Source organism: Leucoraja erinacea, chromosome 18 (genome assembly GCF_028641065.1).
Source record: "Leucoraja erinacea ecotype New England chromosome 18, Leri_hhj_1, whole genome shotgun sequence".
Lineage (NCBI taxonomy): Eukaryota > Metazoa > Chordata > Chondrichthyes > Rajiformes > Rajidae > Leucoraja > Leucoraja erinaceus.
The window spans coordinates 21015027-21034645 of NC_073394.1; the positions used below are offsets into that span (position 1 = coordinate 21015027).

Sequence of the window (19619 nt, forward strand, 5' to 3'; positions counted from 1 at the left end):
CCAACGTGTCCCATCTACACGTCCCACCTGCCTGTATTTGACATATATATATATATATATATATATACATATGTGTGTGTGTGTGTGTGTGTCTACTGCATGTGTGTGTGTGTGTGTGTATATGTGTGTGTGTGTGTGTGTGTGTATGTGTGTATATATATATATATATATGTGTGTGTGTATATATATATATATATATATATATATATATTTACACATATATATACACACACACACACACATATGGGATATATATATATATATACACACACATATATTATTTACACATATACACACACACACATATATATACACCTACACACACACACACACACACTTATATATATAAACAAACAATAGTAATGCAAATGAAACTGCCCAGTCGATGTAGTTCAGATCCAATTTGGAGGTTGTAGTTTACACAAAAAAGCTGGAGAAACTCAGCGGGTGCAGCAGCATGTAGTGTTTAGTAGCCTGATGGTTGTAGGGAAGAAGCTGTTCCTGAACCTGGACCTTACAGTGTGAAATTAAAGCCATTTTTTCATTGTCTCCAATATTAGGAGGAATGTGGTATTGGCTGGGAGTTTTTTTTCTGTCTCCCTTTCCATGAGGAAGGTCACATGGGCTATGGAGTGTGTGGATTTGGTTGACGGGAGGGAGGGAAGCGATGCAATGTGTGTGAACAGTGTGGAATGAGAAACACATTGTGCAGGACGGAGTGTGGCGTTGCTCAGCCTGTCTGACTGCGGGACTGCGCAGAGAGAGAGCTGAAGGGATTAAAACCAAACAGAAACCTAACCCAACCAGAGGTAGACCTGCAATTGTTTTTATTTTAAAGAAGCCATTCACTGAACTTTCGAGCCACAAGGCTTGGGGTTAGAAGGAGACGCATCTATACCAAGCCAAGGAACAGGCAGAAGACCTTTTTTCCTTTGTGTTGTGCTTGTATGAATTACACTGACGAACATGAGCAGCGCAGTTTTTAGGCGAGGATCCAGCAAAGAAAGTCTGAAAAACCTCTTACGGTAAGTGAAAATATTCCTGAAAGATTTAGAGCAGTCTGCCCTCGCTGGGATTGTGAATGGAGTATTTGAGCGATATTAAATACAGCAAATGTGTTTTATCTGTTCAGTAATTTGCAATATACTGCAGTTTACTGTGACTTTCTAATGTAGATGTGCTTACATTATATTGCAGCGATTCGCAGTATTTTAACGGATGCTAGTACTTCTGGTCCACACAGATTGCTTATGTTCTTCCATGATATTAAAAGTCGTTTCAAATTATTATATATTTTTTGAAAGGGATTGATTCGAAGTGCCAGAGTTTTTACTTTTCCCTGTTGTCCAACTGGTTAACAATACACTGAGTCAAAGTTGCTTCCTAAACGGGGGATTCCTTTCCTGAATCCAAGTTAGATTTAGTTCTGCTTTTAAACCGTGGAACATAGACAGGGATTTGACTGGATCACTGTCGCCTCTGCTTCACACACTTTCAGAACGTTTGATCTGAAGGGGCCACTATGAATGGAAGCTTTTACATTCATTTATGATACTTGATATCATTTACATGAAAGTACATGATGATATCGCATGAACCATCGGAACAAGAATCGCAGGCAATACTTGATGTAGAAGGAAATCTGAAAAGGCACATACTCAAGTGTTTGTCTTTTCCCAATTTTTAGATCACGTTGGCTATAATCCTGTTTATCTCTCTCGGTGTTTCTTTTTCTCCTTTTCTCTCTCTTTTTCTCTTTTTTTCTCCCATGTCTCTCTCTTTCTTTCTCTGTTTTTCTCTCTCTATGTCTCTCTCTGTCTCTCTCTGTGTCCCTTTCTGCCCTCTCTGCCTTTCTACCTCTATCTCTCTCTCCATCTCTGTCTCCCCATTTCTCAGGGTCTCTCCTCCCCCCTCTCATACACTCTCTCTCGCCCCATTTCTCAGATTCCCTGTATCTATCCCGCTTTCTCTCGCTGATTGCTTTGTTAATAGCCATTGCCTTGCCAATGATTGAGACTTGTTGATAAACGAATCCAAGATGTTTCACAAGGTGCTACTCCGACCGGCTAACTGTTCAATTTGAAGATATCGCCATAAAGAGGCACCCTGGGACTGGTGTAAATGGGTCCTGTTAGTCGGCGTGGGTCAAAGGGCCTGTTTCCATGTCTCTATGATTCTATAGGCAAGACAGAGATAAGTTGGAGGGAAGGAGCTTAAGCCTGGCATCTACAGCAATGATGCATGACCTCGAACTGAATAAAACATCTTTCCAGGAAATGATGGTTGCTTCAATGCAACTGTTGTGACCGTGAGGAGGACATATCCTCACCAATCCGTCACACACAGGAAAGCTGGTCGTTTCAATTTGGTGGTTATGCTCATTGTATGACTCAGACTATACCAGTTTACCTGCCCAGACTAGGTTTTACTCAGCACCCTGCTGCCTGACCCACTCAGTTACTTCAGCACTTTGTATTTTCCTGGAGATTCCAGCATCTGCAGCTCTGTCCCTGTTTACTGCTCTACTGCGAAATTAGTCTGAAGAAGCCCCATCCTGAATCGTCACCTATCCATGTTCTCAGAGATACTGCCAGAGCCGCTGAGTTACACCAGCACTTTATGTATTTTTTTTTGTACACCAAGATCTGCAGTTCCTTGTGTCACTTTTGATGGGATGGGGAGGGGAGGGGGGGGGGGGGGGGGGGGGGGGGGGGGGAGATTTGCAGATAGATGGAGCAAGTGACAAAGGGTAAAGGTGAAAAGGAGACAAAAGGGTGTTGGAACAGGTAAGGGGAGGAGTGAAATGTAAAGCCAGGGTAACGGTTACAGGTGGAAAGGGAAAGGGAAGAGAAATGAGTGTTGCATCCGAATGGAGGATGCAACACTCAGGGAGGAGAGGGGGTTAGAAAAGTGGGTGCGGTGTTAACTAAAATTGGAGAATTCAATGTTCTTACCATTGTGATGTAAGGGGCAGCACAGTGGCACAGTTGCACAGCCTTACACTGCTAGAGACCTGGATTTGATCATGATTACGGGTGCTGTCCTTACAGAGTTTGTACGTTCTCCTTGTGACCGTGCGGGCTTCCCCCGGGCGCTCCGGTTTCCACCCACACTCCAAGGACGTGTATGTTTGCAGGTTAATTTATTATTGTAATATAAATTGTAAATTGTAAATTGTCCCCAGTGTGTAGGATAGTGCTAGTCTATGGGGTAATCATTGCACAGTGTGGACTCTAAGGACCTGTTTCCGCGCTGTGTCTCTAAAGCCTAAAATCTATCCAAGCAGAATACGAGGTGCTGTTCCTCCAGTTTACTTGTGGCCTCTGCTAATGGAGGAGGCCCAGGACCAGAAGGTCAGTATGAGAATGGGAAGGGGAGTTAGCACCAGGACTCTAAGCTATTGCTGAGTCAGTGTTAAGCCTTTGTGAACACTGATATATTTAGCATTGTTTAACAGCGAACCAATAAGACTTCAACAATAGATATAAGGTGCTGGAGTAACAGCGGGCCAGGCAGCTTCTCTAGAGAAAAGGAATAGGTGATGTTTCAGGTCAAAACCCTTCTTCGGACTGAAAGATAGAAACGACCAGAGCTATAAACAGGGCTGGGAACAGATGACCTCAGGAAGGGTGGAGTCCATAATGGTCCATGGATGGCTGGGGAAGGTGTGTTAACAACACGTATACAAGGATGCGAACAGTGGAACTAGTAGAGCAACTAGGGTGGGGGAGAGAGGAGAGGGAAAGTAAAGCAGAAGCTACTTGAAGTTAGAGAAAGGTCTCAACCCGAAACGTCACCCATCCCTTCTCTCCAGAGATGCTGTCTGTCCCGCTGAGTTACTCCAGCTTTTTGTGAAATCAACGTTCATACCGCTGGGTTGTAAGTTGCCCAAGCGAAATATGAGGTGCTGTTCCTCCAGTTTCTGTGTGGCCACACTCTCGACAGTGGAGGAGGCCAGGACAGAATGGTCAGTATGGAAATGGGAAGAGGAGTTAAAATGTTTAGTGGTACACAAAAATGCTGGAGAAACTCAGCGGGTGCAGCAGCATCTATGGAGCGAAGGAAATAGGCAACGTTTCGGGCCGAAACCCTTGGGTTTCGGCCCGAAACGTTGCCTATTTCCTTCGCTCCATAGATGCTGCTGTACCCGCTGAGTTTCTCCAGCATTTTTGTGTACCTTCGATTTTCCAGCATCTGCAGTTCCTTCTTGAACAATAAAATGTTTAGTGATCGGCAACAACTTGCGTCTATGTAGCACCATTACGGAGAGGGAAGCGTGGTCTCATGGAAGAGCCAAGTGAGTGTTTGCTTTGTTTGGTTTGTTGGCTTTAAAATGGTATTTCACAGCATCAAATTGCTAATCGCATTAGTTTGAGAAGCTGAAAATGTTAAATGCTGTGCTAGGAAAACGGGGGGGGGGGGGGGGGGGGGGGACTATAGTAAAGTTTAGTTTAGCGATACAGCGTGGAAACAAGCCCTTCGGCCCACCGTGTCCGCGCTCTCTGGAGAAAAGGTATAGGTGACATTTCCGGACGAGACCCTTCTTCAGACTGCGAGTCAGGGAAAAGGGAAACGAGAGATATGGACATTGATTTAGAGGGATATAAAACAAATGAAGGAAAGATCTGTAGAAAAGTAATGATGATTAAGGAAACAGACCATTGTTAGCTGTTTGTTAGGTGAGAATGAATACAGACAATGAGACTCAACAAGATAACTTTGAAGCTGGTATGACTTGGGTGGGGGGGGGGGGGGGGGGGGGGGGGGGGGGGGGGGGGGGGGGTGGAGAAAGGGAATGCAGGGGTTGCTTGAAGTTAGAGAAATCAATATTCATATCACTCGGTTGTAAGCTGCTCTAACATATGAATATCGAGGAAACAAAAGGGAAATAAAGTCAACAAATCAATGCTTAATGGTATATTTTTTTAATGCAATGAGTCTAGGAAATAATTTTAGTTTAGTTTATTATTGTCACGTGTACTGGGGTACAGTGAAACGCTTTTTGTTGCGTGCTAACCAGTCAGCGGAAAGACTATACATGATTACTATCACAGTGTACAGATAGAAGATAAAGGGAATAATGATTAGTATAAGATAAAGTCTTATAAGGTCTGATTAAAGATTGTCCAAGGGTCTTCAATAGAAACATAGTAACATAGAAAATAGGTGCAGGAGTAGGCCACTCGGCCCTTCGAGCCAACACTGCCATTCAATATGATCATGGCTGATCATCCAAAATCAGTACCATGTTCCTGCTTTCTCCCCATATCCCTTGTGCTTTAACCCTCAGAGCTAAATCTAACTCTCTCTTCAAAACAGTAATAGTTGTACCATGTCATACTTTCCTGTGAACACCAGTTTCCTGTGAACGATTCTAATCGTCTGCCTTATGTCAAGGACCAGTCTCACCCCGGTCACTCCCAGCATCAATGAGGTAGATAGTAGCTCAGGACCGCTCCATAGTTTGTGAGAGGAACGTTCAGTTGCCTGATAAGAAAGCTGGGAAGAAACAGTCACTGAATCTGGAAGTGCGTGTTTTCACATTTCTACACCTCTCCTTACCTTGGAGGACTTAACACAGTTCCCGCTGCATCAAAAAATCCCAGAGTACTATAAAGGACATTTCCCACCCCGGACACTCCCTGTTTGAACTGTTGCCGTCAGGCAGACGGTACAGATCTACAAGGACAAGGACAAACAGACTTAAAAACTGTTTTTACCCCACTGCTATAAAGGCACTAAATGTAGCCGCCAAGGAACGCAGGGGCGATACATACTAAGGGACTGTGGTACACTGTGAAATCGACAGAAGGATGGAGGGTTGGGTGTTTATGCATGCTATTTTCGTGATATTTATTTTAGTTGTTTTATCTTTTTTTAATATTTTACCTTGTATGTATCGTTAGCTTTTAGAAATGTTTGAATGGTGCACTGACTGGCTGACATTTTAAAATTTTGTTGTACATGGTTCATGTTACAATGACAAAAAAGAAACTATTCTATTCTATTCTATTCTATGGAAGAGGGAGTGACCAGGGTGAGGGTGGTCCATGAAATAAGGCAAAGATAGGACACAAAAAGGTGGAGTAACTCAGCAGGACAGGCAGCACCTCTGGAGAGAAGGAATGGGTGACGTTTCGGGTCTAGAACCTTCTTCAGATGTCTCGACCCGAAACGTCACCTATTCTAGATATGCTGCCTGTCCCGCTGAGTTACTCCAGCTTTGTGTGTCCATCTTCAGTATCTTTCCTACACACTTGAAATAAGGCATGCATTACTGATACATGCGGGTAACTCAACATTCCAAGTTAACTAGTTTTCAGATGACGTAGAGAGGGAAAATAAAAGGAGAAGAGGCAATGTTGTGTGAGGAAGCACATGCTGTAGTGAGGAAAGATGATATGCTAGAATCGTCAACACAAGAGTGGCACAGTGGCGCAGCTGGTAGAGCTGCTGCCTCGCAGCGCCAGAGACCCGGGTTCAATCGTGACCTTGGGTGCTGTCTGTGTGTGGAGTCTGCATGTTCTCCCCGTGACTGCGAGTACACTCCTGACCTTTTGAGAATCACTGAACTCTGCTTGAATCTGAAGAAGGGTCTCGACCTGAAACGCAACCTATCCATGTTCTCCAGAGATGCTGCCTGCCGCGCTGCAATACTCCAGCAGTTTGTGTCTTGTTTTTGTAAACCAGCATCTGTCGTTCTTTGTATCTGTCTTGAACTCAATCAGAACAACATCTGCCTTCTGAGGTGGAGAATTACAAATATTAAAATATCTAAAATAAATTCTCCTTGCCTCAAATAAAGAGGAAATATTAAGGAACTTGGAGTTCTTTACTAATAGATAAATTACTGTGTTGGAATAAATTGTGTTCTCGGCTGTGCAGGGAGGAAATAACAGTCTCTGATCATTTTTTTCCTATCGTCAGATAACTATCTCAGTGCCGAGGTACAAGTTTATCAACATGGTGTTGCTTTTTACAAATAAGGAAACGTGATTGAGCAAAAAAATATAGACTATTAACAGCAGGAACATTTGGTGAAAATTCTGGGGGTTGGTTTAAGTGGCACAGGGGTGCAGCGGTGAAGTTGCTGCCTTACAGCGCTGGAGACCCGAGTTTGATCCTGAATATGGGTGCTGTCTGTATGGAGTTTGAATGTTCTCCCCGTGACTGTGTGGGTTTTCACCGGGTGCTCCGGTTTTCTATTCCACCATTCCAATAACATATGCATATGTCGGTCAATTGCCCCTGGTGTGCAGGGACTTGATGAGAAAGTGGGATAACAGAACGTGTGTGAACGGGCGATCGATGGTCAGCACAGGCTCAGTTTCCACGCTGTATCTCTAAACTCAATTAAATTGCCTTGTAGAAATGTAGTGAGGAGGATTGAAGAAGAAGGAATATTTGATGTAGTCTCTATCCAGTACGATATTCAGCCTGCGCATCCAGTAAGTGCAAAGACTAGTCATGATTACAATCGTGCCATCCGCAGTGTACAGATATGGAATGAAGGGAATAACGTTTAGTGCAAAATAAAGCCCAGTAAAGTCCGATTAAAGATTGTCTGAGGGTTGCCAATTAGGTAGATAGATGAGAGATCAGGACAGTTCTCTAATTGTAAGAGGACAGTTCAGTTGCCTGATAACAGCTAGTAAAGGGCCTGTCCCACTTGGCAATTTTTTTGGCGACTGTCGGTATTATAGATTGATGTATCAGGTCACCGAAATAGTCGTGGCGTGATGCGGCGTGACACGGCGACGATGACGTATTTACGCGTGGTGTTTCCTCAAGTGTCGCAACAATTTTTTGTCGCCGCTGGATTTTGAAATGTTCAAAATCTTTCGTCAATGACGCCGGCAGTTGCCGAAAAAATCGGCAAGTGGGACAGGCCCTTAAGAAACTGTCCCTGAATCTGGAAACAAATAAAATATTCAAAGAGTCAAAAATATCTAACTCGGCAGGTTTGAAAATGCAGAGGCACGCTGTACATGTCTCAATCCCAAATGATACAGGTTGACTTTCTTTCACTAGGGAAATAGCATGTTTGGATTTTAAAGTTTTCATGCCAGGTTCATTGTTGCAAAACTTGCCATACAATTGCAGGGTCACTGAAACTCTGACACAGTGTGACGCAAGCATATAGCATCAAAATAAAAGGTTCAACATTTCCACAACCCACTGACAAGTTGGGCAAAGTTGATTTTTTTGTTGCGATGTTTCACATGGCGCTGACGCAAAAGCTGAGGTTTACAGCCACTGGTTTAATCTGGACTGTGGCAGAGATTGTCTAGAATAGCCGCTGTAGGTCTGCACAGTGGCGCAGCGCCTGAGCCCTGGGTTCGATCCTGGCCACGGGTGCTGTCTGTATGGAGTGACCGAGTGGGCTTGTGTCTTTTTGTATATCTCAATTGTTGGTGAAAACCAGTATCAGCAGTTCATGCAATTGAGTCTGAAGAAGGGTCCTGAACCAAAACATCACCTATTCCTTCTCTCCAGAGATACTGCTTGACCTGCCGAGTTACTCCAGCACTTTGTGTCTATCTTCGTTATAAACCAGCACATGCAGTTCCTTCCTACACATTTTGTCTCTAGCTCTTTGTTAGTACACATTGAGTCATGAATGTTCACACTTAAATATGTCTCTCCTCCCTTTCACCGCACGTACACACATACCCTCAAATGTACTTGTATAGCAGATCTTCACAGCAATATAAACATATTGGCATTTGTCTGGAAACAAGGAACTGCAGATGTTGGTTTGCACAAAAGGGACACAAAATGCTGGAGTAACTCAGCAGGTCAGGCAGCATCTCTGGAGATAGTCTGGAGATATGTGACTTTTTGGGTTGGGACCTTCTTCTGGAGTGTAGCATTTAAGAAACCTTTGGATAGGCACATGGATTAGCAAGGAATTGATAGATATGGATTAAGTGCAGGCAGATGTCTCGGCATCATGTTCAGCACAGATATTGTGGGCCGAAGGGCCTGTTCCTGTGCTGCACTGTTCTACCCTCTAATGGTTACACAGGGAACTGCAGATGCTGAAACCTTGAGCAAAATACAAAGTGCTGGAGGAACTTGGCTGGTCAGACAGCATCTGTGGAGGCAACGGACAGACGACTTTGGTTTCTGATCGGGCCATTTCTTCAGACTAATGGAAGTTACAAGTGCATACAACCACAACGGTGAGCATTATGAAGGAATATAGGTGGAAGGGGAGGGGGAAAATAGGTGCAAGTCCAGGGCACAGAAAAGCGAGGGGGGGAATGGGGAAATGGAAATGGAAATGGGTGAAGGGAGAGGTTATTTTCTGCAATCAGTTTTCATGCTGAACTATGTTGTTATCTTTTTCCATGACTGTTACAGAAATCATTTTAAGGATGATACAATAATGCAAATACAACAATGTCATCCCTGGAATCATTTGGATAATTTTACATGTACCAAGCAGTTATATACCAGCATTGAAGTCCGCATCCAAAGAGATTTGGAGCTTTTCTGAACTTGCTATCATCTAGAATTAGCAAAATATTCTAACCGTGGGAAGGAACTGGGGTTGATCGCTGAAAATTTGAGAAGAGTCATCTTAAAAAAAGAATATAGTTCCAATAGCTGTGAGGCTGGTAATTAAATATACCAGGAATATAATGTTAAGAATAATGGGAAAATGTCGTAGTTGTAATTGAAATAAACAACAGCATTAAGAAACTAGAAATGAAGTCATACCAAGCATATGTACCAAGTGTAGACTCAACGATCACTTTGCTCAACACTTTGAGTTGTAGACTCATAGAGCCGTAAAACTGGTCCTTTGTCCCAACTTGCCCATGCAGACCATCATGCCCCATCAACACCAGTCCACTTACCTGCGTTTGGCCCATATCTTTCTCAACCTATCCTATCTGTGTACCAGTCCAAATTTTTCTTACATGTTATGATAGTACCTGTCTCAACTACCTCCACCAGCAGCTCGTTCCATACACCTAGCACCCCGTGTATTAAATAAACGTTGCCCCTCACGCTCCTGTTAAATGTTTCTGTGCCTTTTGTAAATACAGTAGTCTCTGTGCATTAATCCTATCTATTCCCTTCATGATCTTCTGCATCTTATATACCTCTATAAGATCACCCCTGAGCCTTTCGCACTCCGAGGAATAAAGCCTTTACCTGCTCAACCTCTCCAACATTTTTCCAGCTTAAGGCATCCTTCCTAACGTAGTATAGTTGAATGAGGGTGGCATGGTGGCACAGCGGTAGAGTTGCTGCCTTACAGCGGCAGAGACCCGGGTTCAATCCTAACTATGTGCTGTCTGTACAGAATTTGTACGTTCTCCCTGTGACTGCGTGGGTTTTCTCCAGGTGCTCCGGTTTCTTCCCACACTCCAAAGAAATACAAGTTTGTATAGGTTAATTTTGTAGGATCGTGTTAGTATGGGATGATTGCTGGTCGCCGTGGACACTTCCTGTGCTGTATTTCTAATGTTTAAAGTCTAAAGAGCGAAAACAGCAAGAGAGAAAGCAACGTAGCCCGTGTCAAAAGGAAAACAGAGCCATTAATTAATAATTGTGGAATACATCGTCCGGAAGGGGAAAAACTATAAATATAAATGTAACAAAGAAGAATAGTTTATGTCAAAGGATGAGTCAGGAAATGAGATAATTAAAAAAAAAATGATATTAATAGGAGAAACAAATAATAAAAATAGCTCGGGAACAATAAATGCACAGCAATTATACTGTACAATGATAAGATTAGACAGGCACATGGAATGCCAGGAAAACTGTGGATGAGCAGAAAGCCCAATAGAAGAGCTTTTCGAAGCACAATGATAAACAAAGATGCAAATGAAATGCAATCTACTGTGCAGCGCAAAGTGCTGGAAGAACTCAGCGGGTCAGGCAGCATCTGTGGAGGGAATGGATAGGTGATGTTTCAGGTCGGGACCCTTCTTCAGGCTGATTGTAGCTGGTACCTGTAGATTGTAGAAAGCTGGAAGAGAGGTGGGAGTGGGACAAAGCCTGGTGAGTGATAGGTGGATACAGGTGAGGGAGGTGGTCAATTGGCAGATGGGTGGAGTAGATGATAAGGATGGAGTAAAAAAGGAGACTAAAGGGTGTCAGGTAAGGAGAAAAGAGAAGATAAGAGAAGAATAGGGAAGAGAAGAATAGAGAAGAGAAAAAAAGAATAGAGTAAAGTTGAAAGGAGGTTTATGGGTGAAAGGGGATCGGAAGGGGGGGGGGTCATGATAGTGGCTATCGATTGCAAGAAATTACAGTATTGGAGAGGTTTTAAGGATATGTGTGGAGGAGTTTTTTACACAGGGTGGTGGGTGCGTGGAATGTGCTGCTAGGGTAGTGATGGAGACAGATAAGTTGCGGTGATTAAGAGGCTTTTGGGTGGGCACATGGATATGCAGGGGATCATATGCAGGCAGAGGAGATTAGTTTATCTTGGCATCATGTTCAGCGTAGACTTTGTGGGCTTTAGGGCCTGTATCTGAACTGTACGGTTTTATATTCCAAAAGAAAATAAATGATATTGACAAATAACCTCAAAGGACTTTTTAACATAAATTCACATTTCATTGAAATTGATTGAAAGACACAATGTGGAAATAGGCCCTTTAGAATAGTGAGCCCACTCTGACCATCGATCATCCGTTCACACTCGTTCTATGTTATCCCACCTTCTATTCCACTCCTTACACTCTAAGAACAATTTACAGACGGCCAATTAACCTACAAACACGCCCGGCTTTGGGATACAAGAGGAAACTGGAGCACCCACGCAGTCACAGGGAGAAGGTGCAAACTCCACACCGACAGCACCAGAGGTCAGGATTGAGCCAGGACTATGACGCCGTGAGGCAGTGGCTCTACAACTGCTCCACTGTATGGCCCTAAAATTGTCAACAAATTAAACCGAAGATAGAGTCAAAATGCTGGAGTAACTCAGCAGGCCAGGCAGCATCTCTGGAAAGAAGGAATGGGTGATGTTTCGGATCTGAAGAAGGGTCTTGACCCAAATCATCACCCATTCCTTCTATCCAGTGATGCTGCCAATCCCACTGTCTTTTTTATGTAAAGCACTTTGGTGTCAATGTGAGTTGACTTAAAACGTGCTATATAAATAAAACTTACTTACTTACTTACTTGCTTACTTACTTACTTACTTACTTACTTACTTACTTACTTACTTACTTACTTACTTACTTACTTACTTACTTACTTACTTACTTACTGAGTTACTCCAGCATTTTGTGTCTGCCTTCAGTATAAACCAGCATCTGCAGTTCCTTCCAACACAAGCACAAATTTTTGAAACATTTTTTAAGGCTGTGAAGAACAAATTAAATATCTGAAGGAATAGGGCAAATGTATTATAGTTCATTTTCACTTTATTAGCTGTAATTAGCACTTCTCAATTCTTGGAACTTCCAACAATGATATAACTTCCTTTGCAACATGTTTAGATCACGTATACAACGTATTAAAAAAACAATTGCATCCTTTCTGGTGAATTTCAGATGGCAAGTTAGACCACAGGCTGATATTGGAATAGTGATAATCACAAAGGTGCCAAAAAAAGACGGTAACGTTGTGGCAGTAACATTTCACTGCACTCGTGTTCCACACCCAAAGTTACTGTAACTTCTGCAGAGGAACAGTGACAGTTTCCACTGGCCCCTTGGCTACTTTGAAAGCCAAGTCTGTTCCATGGTGAAGATTCGCTGAATCAGACTGACCTGCTAACTCGTGTGTCAACAAATGGTAATGTTGTTAAAAAGACAGAACGCATGATCAGTTACTGTTGCACAGAAAATAAGCAGCGTACTTTCTATCTTTATCAGATAGATAGTTTACACTTACTAAAGCAATCACGCACCGTTAAGTTGCAGACACCAACTCTCGTTTGTACCTCACGTTTTTGTGTGTCACAAAGTGCAGGAGTAAGGTGGGCACGGTGGCGCAGCGGTGGAGGCGCTGCCTTAAAGCGCCAGAGACCCGGGTTTGATCCTGACTACGGGTGCTGTCTGTATGGAGTTTTATGTTCACCCCTTGACCACATGGGATTTCTCCTGGTGCGACCGTTTCCTCCCACATTCCAAAGACGTACAGGTTTGTAGGTTAATTGGCTTTGATAAAGATTGTAAATTGTCCCTAGTGTGTAGGGTAGTGCTCATGTATGGGGTGATCGCTGGTCGATGCGGACTCAGTGGACCGAGGGGCCTGTTTCCACACTGTATCTCTAAAAGTCTTTCAATAAACGTAGCGGGCCAGGCAGTATCTCTGGAGAACATGAATGGGTGGCGTTTCAGGTCTAATTGACTGAAATTCTTCAGACTGATTGCAAGTGGAGGGAAGAAAGATCTAGGGACAATTTACAATTGTACCAAACCAATAAAACTACAAGGTACACAAAAATGCTGGAGAAGCTCAGCGGGTTCAGCAGCATCTATGGAGCGAAGAAAATAGGCAACGTTTCGGGCCGAAACCCTTCTTCAGACTTTCTTCAGACTTCAGGCAGGTTTCGGCCCGAAACGTTACCTATTTCCTTCGCTCCATAGATGCTGCTGCACCCGCTGAGTTTCTCCAACATTTTTGTGTACCTTCGATTTTTCCAGCATCTGCAGTTCCTTCTTGAACACAATAAAACTATAAACCTGTATGTCTTTGGAGTGTGAGAGGAAACCAGAGATCGTGGAGAAAACCCACACAGGTCATGGGGAGAATGTACAAACTCCATACAGACAGTACCCATAGACAGATTTGAACCCAGCTCTCTGGCACTGTCAGGCAACAACTATACCGCTGTGTCCTAAACCTTTCAAAGGATTTTACTGCCTTTTTAAGTCCAGCCACTATTTTAGTGTAGAAGGCCTTTCTATTTGTGTACAAGTGAATCCCCTAAACAACAGTGTGATAATTACCGCAATCTGTTTTAGATTTGTCATTTGAGGTATAAACTTTAGTCAGGTCGCCAGGAAGGACTCCTTTAATCTTCAATGGAGAGTGTCATTAAAGGTTTTTACATCTGTGACTGTGCATCTCTCTATTTTCTTTAATGCAGAAGAGCAATGGGGAATTGTTGCACACAGATCATTAACATTTATTGCACGGGGCCGTATTTAACTTAAGGAAAAATAAACAATTGATCCTTATCTCAGGAAGCTGAAACATAAATCTGAAGAAAGATACCCTGAAGCTTAGCGAAGCAGCCTGTGTAGCCTTGGCTTGCATTCCTTTGGCTGTAGGCACCAAAATGTTGAGGTCTTTGACACAATAAACTGAAGGAATAGATAGGGCGGCATGGTGGCACAGCGGTGGAGTTGCTGCCTGACAGCACCAGGGACAAGGTTTCGATCCTGACTACGAGTGCTGTCTGCACGGAGTTTGCACGTTCTCCCAGTGACCAAGTCGATTTCGCCTCGGTCTTCTCCCACACTTCAAAGACGTACTGTACAGGCTTGTAGGATAATTGGCTTTGGTAAAAATTGTAAATTGCCCCTAGTGTGTAGGATGATGCTTGTGTGCGGGGATTGCTGGTTGGCACAGACTCGGTGGGCCAAGGGCCAGTTCCCACACTGTATCTCTTACCTAAATTAAGCTAAACTTAAAACAGCACAACACAGGGTCAGGCACTTTTGCCCACAATGTCCATGCCGAACATGATGCCAAGTTAAACTAATCTCCTCTGCCTGCATGTGATCCCTATCCCTCCAGTCCCTGCATATCCGTGTGCATATCCAAATGTCTCATAAAACACACTGCTATTATCTCTGCCTCTACCATCACCCCTGGCAGTGCATTCCAGCCACCCACCACTCTGTGTAAAACTAAACTTGCCTCACACATGACCTTTAAACTTTACCCCTTCTCATCTTAAATCTATGTCTAAGAGTCTTTGACAATTCCACTTTGGAGAAAAAATGTTCTGACTGTCTACCCTATCTATGTCTCATAATGTTATATACTTCTATCAGTGAAAACTACCCTCAAACACTGAAAAAACAATCCAAGTTTGTCCAACCTCTCCTTATAGCTAGTACCCTCTAATCTAGACATCATTCTGGCAAACCTCTTCTGCACCCAGTGATCAAGGAACCTGGACATAAAACTAATGGTTAAGACAACTAGGAATGAAATTTGGATGCATTCGTTCATAAAATAATTTAATTAAAATTGTAAGTACTTTTTCCTAAAGGCAGTGGACAACTGAATGTTTCAAGACTCGAGTGATGGGATTAGATTTAAATATAGTCGGTATGCAGCAAAGAATTTAGATAGAGTTTTTTACATATCATCCATGATCCACCCGAACAGATCACATCGAGATGGAGAGTCTATTCGTATTGACGTCATAGTGACGTGCAGCATGCAAATGGGCCCTTCGGCCCAACTCGTTCAGGGCGACCAAAATGCCCCAACTATGCTAATCCAACCGGCCCATGTTGGGCCCATATCCCTCTAAACCTTACCTATCCATGCACCTGTCCAGGTGTGTTTTAAATATTGTTGGAATCTCTCCCTTAATTACCTCCTCTTGCAGGTCGTTCCGAATCCCCACCTCCCTCAGTGTGAAAAGTTACCACTCAGGTTCCTATTAAATCTTTCCTCTCTCACCGTAAACCTATGTTCTCTGGTTCTCGATTCTCCTACCCTCGGTAAAAGATTCTGTGCATTCATCCTATTTATCTATTCCCGTCATAATTTTAAACTTACGGAAAAGATTGCCCCTTATCCTTCTGAACTCATAAGAAAAATGTCCTAGCCTGCCCAACCTCTCCATATAGCTCAGGCCCTCAGGTCCCGGCAGCATCCTCATAAATTTCTGATCCAGTAATGGGAAATAGTCTGGAAAAAACATTAGGCTGCCAGAGTAGGAACTTTGCATCTTCAGTTGATGCAGAAATATCTCTGATGTCAAGTGTTGCACACAATGGTCATATAGAATGTGGAACAGTACAGCACACGATCAGGCGCTTTGGCCCACGATGTCTGTGTTGAACATTATCCCAACACCAACTCATGCACATGATCCTTATCCCTCTATTTCCTGCATATCCATGGGACTTCTAATCTGCCAAGACCCAAAGCCCATCAATGTTCTGACGTTAATAACCCTTTCTGGTGTTTTTTGATGCTCTCTTTTGCTAGCTATGGCTGAGTTGGAAGCTGTCAGCTTTTGTTTTTATGCATGAGTCTCTGGGTGCTACTTAAGGGCCTCAGGTATAATAATCAGGCCAACACACGTTGATCAAGTGATGAGTGTTGGCGGCCTCATTGGTGAAAGAAAGTGTTAAATTGATATCCCTTTCTCCATTCCATTGGGTAAATATCATAAATCTTCAAAGAAGAGCACAAGTGACCAATTTTGTTCTGTTCAACATTTATCCCCCAGCCTGCTTTAATTAAAACCAAATGGTTTGGTTGTTAACTGATGCCCGATGCAAGACACAAACTTCCCAGAGTCGAACACAAAGCGCTGGAGTAACTGAACGAGTCAGGCAGCATGAAGATAGACACAAACTGCTGGAGTAACTCAGCGGGACAGGCAGCATCTCTGGAGAAAATGGACCAATGACGGTTCGGGTCAGGTCCCTTCTTTAGACTGATTACAGTAGTGGGTACAGAAAGCTGGAGTAGAGTGGTCTTTCTATCCACTATTATGACGGGCGGCACAAGGATGCAGCAGTAGACTTGCTGCCTCACGGCGCCAAAGACATGGGTTTGATGCAGACTATGGGTGCTGTCTGTATGGAGTTTGCACATTCTCCCTGTGACCACGTGGGTTTTTTCCGGGCGCTCTGGTTTCCCCCCACATTCCAAAGACCTTTGTAGGTTAATTGGCTTCTCTAAATAATAAATTGTCCCTCGTGCGTAGGATAATGCTAGTATACGGGGTGATCACGGGTCGGCGCAGACTCGTTATACCAAAGGGCCTGTTTCCACCCTGTATGTCTAAAGTCTAAATCCCTAAACTCTAAAGAAATAGACATGAACGCTCATCACAACATGTGGGTGGTTGGATTTAAACATTTCTGACCAAGATTGAACTTACACTGAAATACATTGTTGATTTAAATAGAATGCATCTTTCTGGAGATCCCAAAGAGTGGGGCATTTGTGAGCAAGGGGACACAATAAACATCAATACCACTCTACTTGATAGAACGCAGAATACAGCACAGGAACAGGCCCTTCGGCCCACAATGTCTGTGCCGAACATGCGTTGTTGGAGAATGTAAAAGAAGGGGGTTGAGAGGGCAGAAAGATCAGCCACGATCGAAAGGTGGAGTAGACTCGACGGGCCGAATGGCCTACTACTGTTCCTATGACTTGCGAACTTATGAAGCTGCCACATTTTGTGCCGCAGTCTCCTGCGTTATTTTTCTGGTTAAATCAGCCTTTCTCCGAGCCACATAATCAAATACTTATAGATAGTGTTAATTGAGAAAACAATTACCACTTCAGTCACAAATGCTGTGGTGAGAATAGTTGGCAACACCAAATGACGAATCTCAAATTACTAATACATCGTGGAATTTCCTGACAGCTGTTAAGGTCATGAAGTTAATAAAAACTGAGCCATTCAGTGTCACTAACTAACTCCTCCACCTCTTTCCACCTCTGTCACTGCATGCTGGCCATGACTTGTATCACTCCACAAATCAGATAGCGTGTACTTGAGGGAAACTATTCTACATATTGGCACTGAGGTGTGAACTGCCATTTCTTTCAGTTTATCTCTGGCCAAGGCTATGCATCTGCACCACCAAAGGAGATGAAGTCACTGTTACCATATTTATACCAATACAAGGTCCAAAGAAATGAGGTCATTTTAAGAAATGCAATGACTCGAATGTGAATAGATTTGCATGTAAGGCAGACACAAAATGCTGGAGTAACTCAATGGGTCAGGCAGCACCTCTAGGGAAAGTAAACAGGTGACGTGTGGATAATAAAACATATCCACGTGCAGGTTAGTAGGTTAATCGGCTTCGGTAAAATTGTAAATTGTCCCTAGTGTGTAGGATAGTGCTAGTGTACGCTGGGGTGGATCGCTAGTCGGTGCGGGCTCGGTGGGCCGAAGTGCCTGATTCCACGATGAAATCTCCTTTAAAAGGTCCTCATTGTTATTTGAGATGGAATGAAAGATGAGGAGCCTTCCCATTCTTGTCATTGTGTGCGTGGTGTTTCTGGAAGTTAATTCTGCCACAATGGTGTGATGACAAGCTCTTTACTGTTTCTGAATGTTTACTATTATAAGTAACTGATTACTTTGTACCAAAGGAATCTGTCTCCCTGTGCGCATTCACAAAATTGCTACCAAACCGCAAAATTCCATCTAGCCTGTACAAAAGTAAAAAGATAGCCAAGAAAATATTGATCTGTGAAGCCTTTGCACTATTTGTGTCGGAAAATGCATTTTAAACTAGGTTTTATGTAGTTATGTTTGAAATCTCCAGGATAACATACAGGCAAGGGGGGTTTAGAATGATGCTACAAGGAACTGCAGATGCTGGTTTACGCAAAAGGACACAAAGTGCTGGAGTAACTCAGCGGGTCAGGCAGCATCTCTGGAGACCAAGGATACATGACATTCTGGGTCCCTTCTTCAGGCAGATTGTAATATTGGGGTGGAAGCTAGAAAAGAGGTGGGTTTGGAATTAAGCCTGGCAAGTGTTTTGTTTAGTTTAGTTTAGTTTATTGTCACTCGTACCAAAGTACAGTGAAAAGCTTTTTGTTGCGGGCTAACCAGTCAGTGGAAAAAATTTACATGATTACAATTGAGCCATCCATAGTGTACAGATACATAATAAAGGGAATAGAGTTTAGTGCAAGACAAAGTCCAGTAAAGTCCAATTAAAGATAGTCCGAAAGTCTCCAGTGAGGTAGATAGTAGCTCAAGACCACTGTTCACTTGGTGTTAGGGTGGTTCAGTGATAAGTGATAGGTGGGTACAGGTGAGGGGTGGGGAGGTTGATAGGCAGATAGTTGGACAAAGGACAGAGATGAAGAGATAGAAAGTGTGAGATAAGGAGACACGGATAGAAGAGACGTGAAATGTGAAACCTGTTGAGCTGCAGTTTGTTCAGGATTTGTTCACCGTGAGGCTCCTGTCTCAAAGTAACAACAGAGAGGCCAACATTTCAAGTGTTAACACGTTAATGTGTCTTGCAGCCCAGTTACCAACTTCCTCTGCAGGCAAATCCAGCTTTCCTTTAAACATCCTTCATCTTCACTAGTTTCGAGTCATAGAGTCTTACAGCATGGAAACGGGCCCTTCGGCCCATCTTGCCCATGCCGACCCACGTGCTTCTTCTACACTAGTCTCACCTGCCTGCGTTTGGCCCATACTAAACCTATCCTATCCATGTACCTGTCTAAATGTTTCTTAAACGTTGTGATAGTCCCTGCCTCAACTACCTCCACCGGCAGCTCGTTTCATACACCCATAACCCTTTGTGTAAAAAACAAAGTTGCCCCTCATGTTCCTATTAAAACTAGTTTAGTTTATTTTTGGCACGTGTACCGAGGTGCAGTGAAACACTTTTGTCAGCATGGTATCCAGTCAAAGACAAGACTGTAAATGAGCACAATCAAGCCATCCGAAA

General features: G+C 43.3%; 1 protein-coding gene across 2 annotated transcripts in view; it reads left to right on the forward strand.

The window, feature by feature from the left end:
- The first annotated feature begins 621 nt into the window (after nt 1-621).
- The window catches only part of lsp1a (lymphocyte specific protein 1 a), an 88875-nt gene continuing 69877 nt past the window's right edge, over nt 622-19619 (forward strand). Inside the window, exon 1 of one of the 2 annotated variants that reach the window (XM_055649527.1) lies at nt 622-1025. In XM_055649527.1, coding sequence (XP_055505502.1) covers nt 967-1025 — 59 coding nt within the window. In that variant the 5' untranslated portion in view covers nt 622-966. The remainder of the gene's footprint in view (nt 1026-19619) is intronic. The other variant, XM_055649526.1, reaches the window with a different exon arrangement.